Below are 18,516 nucleotides of genomic sequence, written 5' to 3'. Positions count from 1 at the left end.
ACTAGACTATGTGATATTAGACTTTTTGATGCTCCTGTATCAACTAATGCTGTTAAGTCTAAAAATTTATTATTATCAAGCCATAAACGGCATTGTATATTGATCATATTTATAGATCCTTGAGTCTGTATAAATACTTGTTCTTCAGGTACTTCTGTCGACAGTTGACTTAATTCTTCTACTATTTTAGCTCCTATCTTCCTTTCTAGTTCTATAATTCTATTGTCTATATCTCTTAACTTTAGACTGTGTAATTCAGTTGCTAATTCTAACTTATTTATCCTTTCTATAATCATGTTGGTACTTGTATCTATAGTTTTTGATGTAGTACCTACATCTATATTATGTAATTTCTTTATACAAATGCAACATATTTCTTGAAAGCATATATTACATTGTGATCTTTTCTCTATACTAGGATAATATCTACAATTCGAGCATTTTATATAATTATTACCTCTTTGATGTGCCCAGTTATGTTGACATTCCTCTATATTCATGTATGTGTAAGTAACCTTAGTTATTGGCTTTTCGTCTTCACTGTATATACTATAGACTGACTCATTGTCTGATTCGTCTGTTTTAATAGCTTCTATTTCATAATCGTGTAGTTGTTCTACTAAGCTAGCCCTTTCTATGTTCTTATTTTTATTAGGACATTTGTTAGCCAAATGTTGTTCTTCTCCACATATAAAACATTTGCATCTTCTTGTTTGGAGTTTTCTAACATATTTGTTTTTGTTATAATTTGCTTTGTAATTCTTGTTATAAGTAGTGTTTTTTCTTATATTTTTCTTTTTATCATAAAACCCATAGGCTTGGGGTGTGTAGATTGCTGTTTTACAGAATGCATATGCATTTCTTTTTAATTGTTCTTGTAAAGCTACTTCTTTGCATTTATCTTCTAGTATTCCAAATGTATAAGTTATTCTAGGTCCTATTCCAAGATTGTGATGTTCTCCATATATTGTCTTCCACGACTCATGTATATTTTTTCCTAAATCTCCTGGTAGTTTTATAAAATATTTATCACATAGATCATCATCCATTGCTTTTCCTGTTTGTGATAGCAATCTTGTAAAATCTAGTGTAAATTCATTTATGTATTTCATATCAGCTATACTTAACTGTTCTAGATTTCTAATAGCTGTATCTTGTATTAGGCTATTATTTTTTGCTGGATCAACTCCTAATATTAGTGTTCTGATTTGTGATGTGAAATTATAAGGATTATCTCCTAAAGCTTTTAAATTGTTAATTTCTGTCGAATCTTGTGCTTTTTTACTTTGCCAGATTCCTAGGGCTATTGGTCCTAGTGTAGTTATAGATAGGAAAACATGTCCATACTATCTTTTTTATTTGTTTCCCACATTCTAACTACTGTTTGTTCCCATGTTAACACTTCATCTATCCATAGTTGGGGTTTTTGCCGTTCCAATAACAACATATTCCCACTGTATGTTTGTCCTATTGGTAACCTGCTACCTCTTCCTCTTAGTGTTGATTCTTGACTGTAATCTATTGATGGTTGTGTCCAGGGTTCTCTTCCTAGGGTTTCATGTGAAGTTCTATTACTAGAATCTCCACTCCATTCCATTCTAGGTCTTTTTCCTTGTAATTCTTCTTTTGTAGCCATATAGGCTTGTTCATGTTTATAAAACTCTGTTAACATTGTTTTTCCCTGTAAAATGCTTTCTACTAATGGTAAATTATAGAATTCTTGTAATTTTTTATAGCTTTCTTCATAGGTCATGCCTAGGTCTGTTATACATTCTATTATCATATTATCTACTTCTTCTTGTATATTTAATTCTGTAAATTTTCTATCTATTACTTGTTCTATTGTTTTGTTAGTTTCTTATGTTTTAAAACCTGTTAACTCCTCGTCTTCATAATCTATTAGAGTGTAATCCATATATTCCTCTTTAAATTTTAAGAAATCTGTGTTTATTTCGTCTTCATTTTCTGTATCATATATTGGGTTTATTTCATCTTCTTCTAGTTGTTGTATATTCATAAAACTTTATTCCATAGTATTTTCATTATTTTCCTCATTTGTAATTTCTTTAAAATCTGTAAATCTTAAACTTTGTTTACCATCTGATCCTTCATATATAAAACTCCTCTTTGGAATTAAAACTGTTTTTTCATTTCCTTGAAGATCGTTTATATTCCATTCTAAACCTGTTAATTGTTCGGGATCTATTTTAATCTGTTCTATCATTTGTATAGATTTTGATGCTACTGCCTTAACTATCCCATCTATGTTTACCTTGTATTTCATTCCTGAACTGTTACTAGCCTTTCCTAGTACTCCTACACTTATAACTATATTGTTTCCATCGTAATTTTCATATCCTTTCGTTTGTAAAGCTATTTTTATATTTTGCAAATCTCTTATGTCTTTTAATATTCCTGGTGTGCAATAGAATAAGGCTGTATTTTGGCTTAAGTCAACTTCCATTCATGATATTATGGCTTTTTTCATTTCTATTTTCCAACTTTTATCTAATATTAATGCCAATAGTTTAGTTCCTAAATTCTTTCGTCCTAAAGCTTTAATGCCTACGACGATTAATCCTGTATGTACAAAGTGTTTACCAGAGTGTTTAATTCTTTGTATAGTTTCTGGTGATAATAAATCTATAGTTACGGTTTTATCTAGAACTCTGAGACTTTCTTCTCTAGTACTTCTTATTAACGTTGTATTTACATTAAATATACCTGTTTGATATAATATTTTTGGGTTTAATATGTCTAATTGGTGTTGATTGTACAAATCCATATTTCTGTCTACATCTATTTCTTCTTCTATTTGTATTATCTGTTTATTACTATTAGACCCTGATCCTCGTGTAAGTATCCGATTTAAAAATGTTTCAGATGTAATTATATCTTGTATACTACTTGTTGAATTTCTAGCTTCTTGTATAGATCTACTTCTTCTTGAAATTTGGTTATTCATTTTCGAGGTTGCCAATGTTTATATGGTGTTGGTTTTTTAATAATTTTTATATCTTCAATGTTAAGCTTGTTTATAGCGTATGTGATTTTATCTACTTCTATTTGTATATTATTATTTTGTATATTTTCTGTTTGTTTTTCTAAACAACTTCTCTTTAGTTCTTTAAGTATTTGGTTATTTTGATCTTTTATATAATCTAAATTTTGAGAATATTTTTTAAATTCTTCTGTATATACCGAAATCTTTTCAAGTAACTGTTTATTAATTATGGAATCTTTCTGTAGGTTACAACCGAGATTTATTACCAGATCTGTTAAAGCGTTTAGATGTGGGTTATCTGTATGTAGACTATGTTTACAATTATCTTTAATTCTGCAAATAAAACTATAATTTTCTGTATTAATGTTTTTAATGATGGGTTTTTCAGTAAACTCTAAATTCAAGAATTCAAATTTTTTGAATGGCGAAGATGATTGAGAGTTCTCTATGATTTAATAAATTCCGTCTCCTTAGCTTTAATTCCTACCCTTAGTTTCTTGTTAGATATTCTTATATTCCAGTTTTTTAAGATTAATATGAATTTAATTCTATTATACAAAACTACAGATCCTCATCCAATTTGTTACCAAAGCACTAAACATTTCCCATAATCTTCACCTGAGAGAGTTCCCCACAAAAAGTTTTGGGCATTCATAGCCAGTAAAAATATGGAGCTTGTCTCAGTCTTTTAGATTTTAGGAAAGCCTTTGCTCTGATACCATATCAGAGGGGGTATATACCAATTTTTTGAATTTTTTATCAGTATACACAGAAATATAAACAGAAATATAAACATAGATATGTAAAAAGAAATATAACCAGAAATAACAAAAATATATAAGAAATATTTTAAAAGAAAGAACAGTAAAAAGTAAAAATATAAAAGTAAAAATATAAGAGTAAAAAGTAAATAAGGGGGGTAATAAAAAATTTCTTACAGTGGGTAACAAGAAAATGGTTCCTGAATGTGAAGGCAGAAGCTTGAGTAAAACTTGAGATTTATGCACAGCGGGGTGAACAAGGGGTAACAAAAGGTAAAAAAGACTCTCTCTCTCTCTCTCTTTTTTTTTTTTTTTTGGAATATAATATGAAGAACAATGAACGAAACTAAGGGGCTAGGAGGTTAGGCTAAGGAGGGACGGAGAGGATTTTAGTGTGCCATAAGGATGAATGAGTATGCAAGAAATTTCTATTGAATTCTGGGATGATTTTTACAACTACATTCTATGCCTTATATAGGCAAAAAGAAAAGCTATCCTACAAACAAAACACTGTACATATTGCTCTAGTGTCAGAAAAATAAACGGATACAAATAAAAGAAAGAAAAAGGACAATAGGCACTATCTACAATAATGGATTCTTTTTCAGATGCATGTGCTGGGCAACCATACTGTCTAGAAATGCTGTGTACACCTGTCTCTTTAGGTCAATGCTTTCATCATGTCTTTTTAGAAATCTCTGAGTGTTGAGTCTATGGACTGTGGACTAGAACAATCTTCCAAGTTATTGCCTTCTTCGTCTTCCAAGTTGATAATGTGTTGTAATTGTAAGGTGTCTCCTTCCCCTGCAAAGGGTAGAAGCATTCTCCAGACTGGTTTTGCATAGATTTGTATATAATGTCCTTCACCTACCAAGCAACAATCTGTTAATATTACGAGATAAGGATGAATTTTAAAAATTCTCAAGCCTTATGTTATCTCGTAATATTACGAGATAACATATTACGAGATAACAATCTGTAAATTCAAAAAATTCATCCTTATGGCACACTAAAATCCTCTCCGTCCCTCCTTAGCCTAACCTCCTAGCCCCTTAGTTTCGTTCATTGTTCTTAGCCTTCTGTTTATATATATATATTATATATATATATATATATATATATATATATATATAGGGGGCTGCTAGAATGAGAACCACCCCGAGTTGTAAGAACCACGAGAACTACACCCCACGGAGCGCCGTTCGCCATGATTTTTTTTTTACAAGTAGATGTGTATATTATAAACACAGTCGTAAAAAATCATGGCGAACGGCGCTCCGTGGGATGTAGTTTTTTACACCACAAGTTTGGTGTTTTTTAATTTTTTTTCTTTTTTTTTTTCACCAAACTTGTGGTGTAAAAAACTACACCCCACGGAGCGCCGTTCGCCATGATTTTTTACGGCTGTGTTTATAATATACACATCTACTTGTAAAAAAAAAATCATGGCGAACGGCGCTCCGTGGGGTGTAGTTCTCGCGGTTCTTACAACTCGAGGTGGTTTTCATTCTAGCGGCTCCCTATATATATATATATATATATATATATATATATATATATATATATATATATATATATATATATATATATATATATATATATATATATATATATATATATATATATATATATATATATATATATATATATATATATATATATATATATATCTTGTCAAGATTTTAGAAACCACAAATGAACGGATGTAAAATTATGGTACTTAAAAGTGATATTTCTTTTATATAAAAGTCGATGTTTCAGTATTGGATGTTTATACTTCAATTTATAGCCATACAGTTGATTATCCTCTAAGAATTATTGACAAACTAAAATGGTTTTTTTCACGTGCACATCAACTGATGCAAGTATCTCCTCTGCCCACATGCATGTCAATTTATTTTGGTACATTCCCACTGCACAACGTATAAGTCTTATTCCCTAAAGACGAAGACCTGGAATAACTTTCCAAGTCTACTCGATCTTAAATAAGCAAATGAGCTACTGTATACTATTATAATCGATGCTCTTCTCCTAGGATTCAATCAATCAAACTATTTAACAACCATGTTAGCCTTCAGTTTACCATTCCTTTTTGTGCTCCTCTTCTCTACCACAACCTCACAACCATACATACCGACGGATCAGGTCTTCCTCAACTGCGGTTCATCCGCAGCTAAATATTCAAATTATGAACGGAGACATTGGGATGGTGACGAACATTCCAAATTCGTGCCTTCCAACATCACCACCACCTCCTTTTCATCCACCCCCGACAACCTTGATCCTTCTGTCCCCCAAATCCCTTATTACACTGCTAGAATTTTTGACACTTGTTCATTTACCTACACTTTTCATGTCTCCTCCCAAGGCCCCAAGTTCCTACGTTTACATTTCTATCCTGCCAACTACTCTGGTCTCAACACCGAACAATCTTTCTTTGATGTATCATCCAATGGATACTCTCTTTTAACCAACTTCAGCGCTTTCCTGGCTGCCTCCTTTATAAAGGCTCGATCTGGCGCTGGAATGAGCGGTCCACAGGATCTTCATGTTGTCAAAGAATTCCTCATCTATGTAAAAGACACACAAATCTTAAATGTTACCTTTACACCATCACCCAACTCATATGCCTTCATCAATGGTATTGAGATTGTTTCAATGCCTGAAAACCTGTATTTTAATGCCAAGACACCGAAACTCGTGAATCAGTATTCAGGACCCATTATTGATAACGACACCACACTTGAGAATATTTACAGGCTAAACATGGGTGGAGGAGAAATATCCGGTAACGATGATACTGGTATGTACAGGTCATGGGATCAAGATAATAACTACATATATGGAGCTGCAATTGGGTTGACGCCTCTTTATAATAATCCGATCATGTATACTACTGAAACGCCCAATTATACCGCTCCTGAGCTAGTTTATCAAACACAGAGGAGTATGGGCAATCAGTCTGACAAGTACAATCTGACTTGGATACTTCCTGTTGATTCTGGGTATTATTACTTGCTTCGGCTCCATTTTTGCAATATTATACAACAATACACAAAACTTGGTCAGGCTGTCTTTACTGTCTTTATAAATAATCAAACTGCTGAGAAGGAGGTTGATCTATTCTACTGGACTAATGGAAGCGGGTTTCCTGCATTCATGGATTACGTTATATTTGTCAACAATTCTGGTGGCCACCGAAGCAAGCAAGATTTGTGGCTTGCTTTGCATCCTAACTCCAACACTGATGAATATAGTGATGCTTATTTGAATGGTTTGGAAGCATTTAAGCTGAGCATGAACCGTAATCTTTCAAGCCCAAACCCGGAACATGATCCAGATCACCCACTAACAAGCCTTTTGCCTGCCATGAGAGGGAACAAGAAGGCTCCAGCATTTACCACAATAATTGGAGTGGTTGGTGGATGCGTTGTCTTGGTACTCTTTATCTTAATTCTTATAGTATTTCGACGACAAAGGCGAGTAAAACACCATAGCACCACAACCGATAAGTCATCATGGGGTCAAACTTCTAGTGATACAACACTGCCATCAGATCGCTGCCGTCGTTTTACACTACAAGAAGTCAAAATGGCTACAGATGAATTCAATGACAATTGTAGCATTGGTAGTGGAGGTTTCGGTAAGGTGTACAAAGGGTACATGGACAACGCTACAACAATCGTAGCAATCAAACGCCTCAACCCTTCATCCAGCCAGGGTTTTCATGAATTCCTAACAGAAATAGCGCTATTGTCTAAACTACGTCATGTCCATCTAGTGTCCATGATCGGATACTGTGAAGACGATGGAGAGATGATCCTTGTCTATGATTACATGGCCCACGGGACTCTAAGAGAACATCTCTACAAGACGAGCAATCCACCTCTGCCATGGAAAAGACGTCTTGATATTTGCATTGGCGCAGCCAAAGGCTTGAATTATCTGCACTCTATGGAAAAGCGTGCGATAATTCATCGGGATGTCAAGTCCACAAATATCTTACTGGATGAGAATTGGGTTGCTAAGGTGTCTGATTTCGGTTTGTCAAAGCTAGGTTCAAAAGATCCGTCAAAAACATATGTTAGCACGCTGGTGAAGGGAAGTTTTGGGTACATCGATCCTGAATATTGCCGGACCAAACAACTGACTGAGAAATCTGATGTGTACTCATTTGGAGTGGTTCTTTTTGAGGTGTTATGTGCAAGACCTGCTATCGTTCAACGAGTGAGAGATGAGCAAGTGAATTTGGCAGAATGGGGCAAGAGTTGCCATCGAAAGGGAACCTTAGAAAAAATCATTGATCCAAATCTTAGAGGTGAGATCGCTCCTCGGTGTTTGAGGAAGTTCGGAGAGGTGGCGAGTAGTTGCTTGCATGAGATAGGGAGTGAACGCCCTGCAATGGAAGAGGTGGTTTGGGGACTAGAGTTTGCACTGGAACTACAAGAAGCTGCTTAGAAAATGGATGGTCATGAAAAGAGTGAACTCTTTTATCACATAGATATCATATTATCTCGTACTTATGTAATAACTAAACTTGTCAAAAACACTCAATAAATCGTTTGTTACGATTTCACAAAATAAAAGAGTTGTGTAAATATTATATCTTACCATTTTTGTTGTAAGTAGTTATCCAATGTCTTTTATACTAGAAACATCAAAAATTGAATGAGACAAATAGAAAGATGGTGTTAGAAGTAAATATATTTTGATTCATCCTGCAAATTTTTATAATATTTCTTTTATATTGATCTATTTGTTTGTTTGTTTTTTAGTTTTGTTGAGAAAGTCTTGCCATGGATACTTAGGGTATAAGGAGTGGTTAAACACTTTAAAGTGGCAAACCAAAAAACCGACCAATGAGAGCGCGCCATGTCAATTAGGTAAAAGTGTTTAAACTTTGGTGAAAAATGTTGGCAATGGTTTAAACACTTGGTGAAGTGGTAAACTATTTTAAAAAAAAAAAGGAAAAAGGTGTGATTGGTTGAGATAGGAATGGACCCCACCCACAATACCCTCCCTCTCTCTCCTTCTCCCTCTTGCCGAATCGGTGTTCCATCACCGATTTACCCAACCATTTCAGCAAACTATATGTTGGTGGTGGTGTTACCGAGTGGCAAAGTGGTTTGCCACTTCCCTTTGCCGCTCCACACCGTATGCCCTTAGAAGTTGAAGGGCCCATGGTGATTCACTCAACACCGTATGCCCTTAGAAGTTGAAGGGCCCATGGTGATTTGTCTTGTCTAGATTTTTGGCAGAAGACATTGATGGCGCTCTCTTGCCTTTTATCTAGGGGCAGCTGCTTCATTCAAAGACAAGGAAGTAACATAGGTGTGGTGGAACCTCATCCTTTGAGGATAGCCTTTCACGTCAGCACCTAAAGAGATGCCCTTTCAAGAATAGACTAAAGGCGTAGAGGATGAGTCTCCCCCTTTTTTATTTATTTTTTTTCAAAAAATTCAACATTTTTTTAAACATTACATAACAAAGCTTATAAAATAAAACCATCACATATTAAATAAAAACATTACATAACTAAAACACACCCTTAAATTAAAAAAATACGAGATTGCTAAAAATTAAAAATCCTAATAATTACATTTTTGGAGATCTTTTCTTTCATTTTACGCAACACGTGGCGGTCTTCTTCCGGATACGTGTTGATGTTGGTTGTCATTATCTTCCGTTCCTCTAGTTCTACCCCCTCTTGCTTCAACCTTACCCGTTCATCTACTTCACATTTCTTCACTTGTACCTTTTGGGCTGTGACCTTGGGGTATGCGTTGAACTGGGCCATCAAGTCATCCATTCTCAAACTGCCCCGTGATGAGGCTTGTTTTTCTTGCAGCCGCTGCACTTTTGGCTTTGTCCCTTAAGGGGGGGGGGGCGTACCTCCTCTTGAACTAAGTTCTCTTCGTCGTTAAATTTCGGCTCGTCGTTTATATTTATCTGACATCGTGCGTCCGAGCCCCCCACACTATAAGTTCCAGTCTCCGAGGTTTTCGTCCGTTTAGCGCTTGCAACCTCGTTTGAAACCGGCGCCCAATTTTTATTGTCCTTCGTCACTTCCCATGCCCGGACGTGTGGGAAAACCTGCCTATGCCCATCTTCGTATCTACGCATAGCCTCTTTAAAAACGTTTTCATCACTCCACACACTTGGACGACTAACATATCAATTATTATAATCCCCGCAAAAACGGTTGACGACCGGATGAATCTTTCGCCACTTAGAAGCAAGATCGCGATACGGACCTTGTTCCATAATCGAAAGGAATTTTGCAACTATCCCCTTCTAAAATCCATCGCCGGTTTGGTTGTTTCCTATATTTTTAAAATGTAATAAAATTTGTATATTAAAAAGTTTAAATTTAATAAAGAGAAAAGTGCCTGGATAGTCCCTATGGTTTTTTCATTTTCACCTTTAGTCCCTAACTTTCTAAAATTACAACTATAGTCCCCAAATTTTGCAATTTCGTTCCCGGATAGTCCCTGGCGCGGATGGGGGTTAGTTTTTGGTGTTAAGTAGATGTAAAATTTCCAAAATACACTTACTATTAAATTAATACCTAAAAAGTTAAAAATAAATATAATTAATATTAAATAATTTATGTAGGACCCACCACCAACCCCACCCACTTCATCTTCCCCACTCTTTAACCACCACCAACCACAGTCATCCCATCCTTTCTTTTATTTCTAAAAAACCAGTCATCCACCAACACTCACATTCTCAACTCACACCTCTTCCACCACCACCAATGACCATCGGTTTGCTTTAGTCAGCCGTTGATGGGAATGGTTGTGATCATTGCCACCGCCTTTATCACAATCACATACTAAGATTAAAGTCTAGATATGAAAGCTATAAAACTTAAAATATACTTTATGCTCAACAACATCTGTGTTTAAATCTATGAACCATAATTATGTCCGGATTATCAGGTTATTTTAAAACATGAAGCTTTGTTTGGTAGACCTTGTTCCTTGTTGCAATGTTTCATGTTAAAGAGGAGATATCTCCCGCAATTCTGCTGGTTGTTGACTTTCGGGGGTGGTACAAAGTTGACTCAAAAGCTTCTAATGGAAACAACACATCTGACATGATACAACATACGCAGGTGTCGTTACCGCCAGTGGCGACACATTCTGACCATCTGACCATTGGTGTGTGCGAAACGTGATATATTTTTATTGATATTTAAGCCTTTTTTACGCATTAGTCAAGTTTTAAATTTATAAAACACGATATTCTACTAACACTAAACACACACTTGGGCAAGTGCACCCATCGTGAGCGTAGTATAGCGTTGGTAAGATACCAAGGTCGTCCAAAGACACAAGAGCTTTTAGTACCGGTTTATCCTCAACGTCTAATCAAGCTAAAATTTTTGTGAAAAAGGTTTTAAACATAAAAAGTAAAACTAAAAATGCAGAAATAATATAAAATAAAACAGATAGACAAGATGAATTACTTGGATCCGACTCGCCTTTAATGTACCCTTTGATGACTTTCGCACTTTTACACTTTTTAAGAGATTATCTTAGTTATAGTAGTAGACCACTCTTTTGAAGGTGACGTTACTCTCAACCCAGTGGTTTGAGTCAGCAAGGATAGAATCCCAAAGGGTCGGAATATTGAAAGATAATTAATTAACTTATTAATGCGAAAAGTGGTAGGCCCCTCTTTTGAAGGTGACGTTACCCTCGGCTAAGTGGTTTGAGTCAGCAGGGATAAAATCACAAGTAGCCAGTTTAATGTATTAATAGTAGTTTACATATGAGGGGATTAAGCAATTCGCACCCCCGCCATCCAATACCAGTGGGTATTGAAGGAGGTCCTAGTAAGCTTGACCCAGGTCCTTGAAGAATCTATACACTGAACAAGGCAATAACCTTAATAAACCATTCCCTTAACCCCCCGACTAGGTAGCCAACATATCTCTATATAGACCGTAGAGATATGAATGGTGTAAATCTTTTACTGTATATAGACAGTAAAGTAACGCCAAGACACCACGGACAAATGATAAAGAAAGAAACTAGTTATTAAAGTCATTAATACAAAACCAAATAAAAAGTGCGAAGAGATTAAAGAAATCAAAAGTAATACATTAAAGACTTGTCTTCACCAAGTGATGTAAGAGACTTAGCCAAACATGGCCTTTGATTGACAAGAACTCTTACTATCAATCTTGGATCCCGAGACTACTACACACTCTAAAGGTGGATGATGGGTGATGGTGGTGGGTGTTGGTGGTGTAGTGGTGGTGGAGTAGTGGCAAAGTGGAAGAGTAGTGGTATGCCAAAGGATGCCTTTGAAGTGAGCCAAGCACCCATATTTATAGCCTGAACAGAAGCCCGGCCACGACCCCGTGTCCAGCGTACACGCCCCTGTGGCCATCCTTTTCTTTTCCTTCATTAATTGCATTTGTCAGCATTGGGCTCCACACGGCACGTGTTCTCTGGGCACGGGCCCGTGGGTAGAAGCGTATCTGTACTACCAAAATTTTGCAAGATTCTTTGTCTTTTCTGTAGACACCTAACCACGCCCCCATGTCCAGTGGGCACGACCCGTGGTCAGTCTTCTGTTTCTTGTTTTTGCTTTTGCTTTTGCTTTTGGGGATGCTGTCGAGGGTCGGGCATGTCACGTTTATTCCTTTTCTTTGTATTTATGTTGGTTTTTGCTGCATATTTGTTACTTTTGCTCGTTTAAGCTCATTTGGTCCTGTAAATTCAAAAGGAAGACAAAAACACATTTTTTTCAACATTAGTACTAAAACAGGGTTAGTTTTATGCCTAATTTGTGTGATAACCCTCACCAAATCAGGTATCCGTACGAATTAATTAATATTTAATTACTGCTTAATTACTGTGCTTGCTTACAATTCTGGATAAACTGCTACTTGACTTCTAATACTTACATATACTAGCATCATACTTTATTAACTGTCACTCTATTATTTACATACAGAACTTTAGTGACAAACTTGATGCACAAAAGCACAGTAGCACAATGAACGGATAACCCATTAAACATGCTGATATAGCCAGCATCAGGCAGACACTGCCTCTAAGGCCTGTATGAGCCAGAGATAGTTTACTACACCTGTAGAGAGTGTAGGGAAATGAGGGTTGTAGAACTGCGTCACTATGTGATAGTTATAGTGACCGGATGTGCCTAAAATATGATTTAAAAACAAAATCCTGCACTTTAATATAAAATTCAGCATTTTAGCAAACTAGTAAAGTGCAAAAACATGGGAAAATAATACTAGACACTTTCCAAAGTGTCGGGAATTCCTTGTGTCACTAAAAATAATATTAACGACACTTTAAATGCTTAATAAGCAATTTAACGGATCAGTATCCAACCGAACAACCGGACTTTACCCGGAACATAAAAATATTGTCATTGACACTGTTTTCCTTTTTCTGAGCTAGTTAGGGTCCCCGAATACCCTAACACCCGCTATAATGCATAACACACTAGAAATTGGTTTAACCTCCTAACTTAAACTAACTAGCTTAACTAATTAACTAGTTAGAACCAAACCATGACCCATCCCTTGTAACCAATTCGGTTCCCATGGGGGACACCCCACTAATTTTTTTGATTATAATAATCTTCATGCTAAATATCTTTCCTACACTTTATTCATTGGATAAATAGAAATGGTGGATTATAAATAACCCCATTGGATCACACATTCCAATCATAAACCACTTAACAAAAAAAAAAATTTCTTTCGTTCCCTCTTATACCTACGACCGAAGACATAAGCACCACCAACATCACTTTTCCATTTTGATCAAGGCATTTTATTAACATACAAGTGTGAAGGATCTCATACAAGGAAGCTCGGTGTTTACGGATTGCCAAGGACCTCACCACAACGCTATTAACCACCCGTTTTTCGTCTAGTTTCTTCCCTAGTCTTGAGCTAGTAGTAAGTGACTCTAAACACCCTATTGATCTTGTCTAAAGTGGTTAATAAGAGTTTTGTCGGATAAAAATCATGAACACTAGAGATCAAAACTAAAAGTCTACTAAAAATGATGAACATGGTGGTTAATGAATAAATACTAGTGTAAAACTCTTGGATCTTGTTTTGTTATGGTTCTTTTATGTTGTTTTATGCTAGTAGTAGTTCGGATCGTCGTCTAACCCGGCTAGAGCATGTTCATGGAACATGAACTAGTGTATGTTAAAGTATGGAAAGTGATTAGATGATGAACACTACTACATATGAACATGAACTTGCGTTAAAGTGATTTTTCTTATAAAATATAGTTCTAAACTAGTAGATCTAAAGATCTACAAGTGGTATTTTTGAAGAACCAAATGTAAAATGAAATCATGTTTAGAAGCCGGATGTTTCTTAAAACAAAGATGTTTTTGTGAACACACAAGTGTGTAGACACTTGTGTAACGAAAGGTTTTAACAAAGAATTATTTTTGAAATTTTTGACTAGAAGTTGTATAAATGCATTTTCTGTAAAAATAAGACTTTCGAGAAACCGATTTCATTTATAACAATAGAAAGATCTATTAAAAATAATGGAGAGTTACTACACACTTTTACATAATCCACAAGTTCATGTGTTTGCGATTTACGTATATTTTTGAACTAGTTTGATGTTGAGACATTGTTTGTTGATGTTGGGAACATTGTTGGTTGAATTTTTGAAAAGAAAATGATGCGCTTGTAAGCGTGGCCACCTCCAGTTACAGAGGAAACTCTGGCGAAATTTTTCCAAAAAAATCTAACACTTGTAAATATTTTTATCACAAGTGTTATGAATATAATTTTTAACTTGTTTTCCCAAATAACTTTCGCCACGATTTTTATTACGAAACTTCCAAGTGTCGGAGGTGAGATTTTCACAAAATAAAACTTGCTAAAATATATATTTAGTATATATTTTACATAACATCACTTGTGAGATTTTTATGATTATTTTGTGAACTACGTAAATATTATTTTTTGGGTAAAAATAATATTACTGAATATTAACGACTCAAAAAAAATACTAACGCCTTCACAATAATATTTAAGTTACACCGGTATTATTAATACCACCCGATCTTTATCCGTAACTTACGTATTTTCAGAAAATACTCTTAAACGCGTATTTTGACAAAGTATTATTTTGGAAAATTATATGGAATAAAATATAATATTTTTGGGAAAAATATTCATATTTTGGAGTTGGAATTAAAATATATTGTAAGTGAGACTTAATAATATATTTCGAAGTTATACGAACGCACATGTATTAAAGCCCCCATCCTTGGGAAGAAATATATTTACCAAATAATTACGAAGTGTAAACACGAAATAGTTGTCTAACTATTTCCCAAAAACTTAAACCTTAAGCTAAGGCACGGCCGTTCGTCTAATAAGAGTTAGTACGTGTAGGTCGTCGCACAGCAGGTTGACCAGGAGATTTCTTGTTAGAGACGCACCACTGTGAGTTCATGTCCCCCTTTTCTCTTAACTGTTTTCAGTTTTTAAACTGCGGGGGTGAAATACATGTTACTATGATTACGAATACTTTTTACATGGTATGGTTAGCGTAAGGAGGGTTACTACTTAGATCATGTGAGTGGGTAGGCGGGAACTGAAGGCCATTAATCCTCGGGGTGACTTTGTACCCAACGCAAAATCTGCTAGGTTTGAGTCTTCTACTGCACTTCACACATATCAATGGCCTTGCAAACCATTGGTGATCTCTTTATTTCCTTATTTGCTACATACCAGGGTTTTTATACTTACAAAGGTTTTACTTACTCACTACACATGAACTCGCTCAACAATTTTTGTTGATTTTTCCAACTTACATGTATTTCAGGGAACTAAGGATTCTGGCACGGTATGCTACGCTGCGTTAGAGTTACGGGATCATCCACGTTTAGGGATTTCGACTTTTACCTGGACGAGTCGCAAGTCTTAAACGGTGTTTTATTTTATGTTGTGGTTGCGTCTTAAGAACAATGTTTTCATTTGATAGGTTGTAATTTCCGTTGCATGTGTCAACACTTTGAGACAATGTTGTTACTTTTGTTTTTAAGACTTTAATGGATGATTCTGCATGGTTTTACTTTCATGTAGCTATGTTATGATTAAGCTATGGTATTAAGAAGTCACACCAATTAACCCATGCTTCCGCAAAGCCAGGGTGTGACAGCTTGGTATCAGAGCTCTGATCATAGCGAACTAGGATTCCTTCTCGAGTCTAGACTATGATCACTAGGGCTCTCACGAAAACATTTTTACACTGCATACCACTTAAGTCCAGATCCAAAACGTTTTTACAAACAAAAGTTGAGCACGTTTTATTTGTTAGTTATAGGCTCAGTCTGGGAGGCTGAGGCTCGGTCTGGGAGGCTGAGGTTCGGTCTGGGAGGCTGAGGCTCGGTCTGGGAGGCTAAGGAAGTAGGCTAGTGGGACTAGGAAGAACAGTCCGAGAGGCTGGGAAGGTAGTTTAAGAGACTAGGAGATTCAGTCTGGGAGGCTAGGAGATTAGACTAGTGGGACTAGGAGAACTATTTGATTGCTTATTGGTGACTAACATGTTTATTTGACTATATGATCGATTATTTGTGCATATGTGTGTTTGTGTTGCAGACGATATGCCTTCATCCGGCACCAGAGAGTCGGACACCACTGACCCTATGCCCATAGTGTCGGACGACAGAGAGTCATCAGAGCACGAGGTGCACACTTCGGACACCACCAGCACGGATGACGATGATTTCCAGCGCGCTGCCCGATGCCGTTGCTGAGCCCGCTGATGGCCCTATCGCTGGGGATTTACCACTTGCGGTGATCCCTGCCCCTATACCCCTTACATCTTACCCTGTTCTTGATATACTCCTTGACGTAGTCGCTGACGACGACGTCGACTTGTTTGACGAGGATCCACTAGAGGACGATTTTGAGGGCGAGGCCCACATAGCTGCTAGCGATCTCTTGCTACTCGCGGATGCTCTTGCAGAGGAGGCACCTGTCCACTCACCAGTCCCAGACTCCTTTTAGTCTGTGGCATCTGCACCATCACATGCGCAGGGAGTGCAGCACTATGCACATGACATAGACCCCGATAGGGTGTCATCTTCTGCACCTACCCTGCCCCGAGTTTCGCGATCGATCATGACATTGGTGATGATTCAGACCCCGTTTTCCCACCTGGTTTTGATCCCCTGGTTTTAATCCAGACCAGGACATTGAGTTTATACACCTAGACCAGCCCATGGAGGACCCTGTTGACCTTATTGATCCCATGTTCGCTGATCCCGCTGACTTCGAGATGGAGTTTGACGATCCGGAGCCTGCTGTGGCCCCCGAGCCAGTAGTTGCTCCAGACCCCGCATTCGAGCATGACCCTATTCATGCTGAGGTACCCGCTGTTGATCCTTTGATTGCTGATATACGTCCTGGGGAGGGGTCATCTCATCAGCCTTTTGGCCATGCACCTTTCATGCCTGGAGGAGATCAGTTTGTACCACAGATCTCTCATCATACTGCGGTTCCCCCTGTTGCACCGTTTGCTCTGCCATCTTTCGCTCCATCTAGTGAGCCGTTCCTCTGGACTTCGCCACCCATCATGCCGCCATCTGATCCTTATCATCCTTATCACATGGGTTATTCTGTAGAGGATGTTCTCAGGTCATTCATGATCCAGCATGAGGCACTGACACGTCGCGTGCAGGAGCTTGAGAGAGCACAGCGACCACCATGCCAGTGTTAGGGCCAGACTCACCATGCGATATCACATCCTCCTCGTCCGTTATCTCCCGACTCTGCTGCTCGTTTTTGGACTCAGGAGCAGCAGCTAGCGTATCTGTTGCGTTCTCACCGAGCCATGGAGGAGGATTGGCTCCACATGCGTCGATTGTTCTATTCTCATTTCCCCCTCCTTCACCGCCATCAGCGTAGGGCTATTTTGTACGACACGGGTGGACTTTTGTTAAGAAGACGGCGATTGCACAGATTGCACAGCTTTTGGCAGACCGCATATTGATTCTGACTTTTGTTGTTATGTATACTGGAGATTGTTGACACTGATTTGATATTTTGGACTGGGGTGATGTAGCCCTTAGTCGTTGATGTTGTATGATACAGTTATGTACTTGTACACTTTACCTTGTGGTCTTGATTTATGGCAATGCAATCGCAGTATTCTCATCATATGTGATATTTTGATTGATTGTGTATGATTTATAACATGAGATGTTATGTGTTGATTTATTTATTACATGAGATGTTATGTGATGATATTTTTGCTATATACGTACACTTTACTTACTATGACCTGACCCACATGAACCATCTTTTTAGAAGATGCCTCCAAGAAGCCAGACACGCATGCCTACCAACGAGGCAGAACTTCAAGGAATCATCGCTGCCGCCATTGCGCAGTATGCAGCCTCACAAGGAGGAACTAGTGGAAGTAACTTAAACAACAACGGCCATAACAACCCACCCCAGGGCTGTACCCATTGGCACTTCCTCAGCTACAAGCCTCCGAAGTTCGACGGCACTGGAGGTGCCATAGCTTTTGTAAAGTGGATCGAAAGTATGGAATCCATTTTTCGAATGACCGGTTGTACGCCAGAACAACAAGTCCCCTACGTTTCTGAGCTGTTCCAAGATGGAGCTCGAATATGGTGGAATCTTCAGGTTCGAATAAAGGGCCTGACTGCCGCCTATGCGTTAACATGGGGTGAGCTGAAAGGAATGATGCA

At 37.2% G+C, this 18,516-nt stretch overlaps 1 protein-coding gene across 1 annotated transcript; it reads left to right on the top strand.

Annotated features, from left to right (window-relative positions):
• Positions 1 to 5,641: 5,641 nt before the first annotated feature.
• LOC110912404 (receptor-like protein kinase FERONIA) lies at positions 5,642 to 8,393 on the top strand. The gene has a single exon (XM_022157098.2). It carries the CDS (start codon positions 5,830 to 5,832, stop codon positions 8,221 to 8,223), a length of 2,394 nt encoding a protein of 797 aa, XP_022012790.1. The 5' UTR covers positions 5,642 to 5,829; the 3' UTR covers positions 8,224 to 8,393.
• The last annotated feature ends 10,123 nt before the right edge of the window (positions 8,394 to 18,516 follow it).

The sequence above is a fragment of the Helianthus annuus genome, chromosome 15 (assembly GCF_002127325.2).
Source record: "Helianthus annuus cultivar XRQ/B chromosome 15, HanXRQr2.0-SUNRISE, whole genome shotgun sequence".
Classification (NCBI taxonomy): domain Eukaryota; kingdom Viridiplantae; phylum Streptophyta; class Magnoliopsida; order Asterales; family Asteraceae; genus Helianthus; species Helianthus annuus.
The sequence above is the reverse complement of the archived record's forward strand: the minus strand, read 5'-3'. Positions and strand labels throughout refer to the sequence as shown.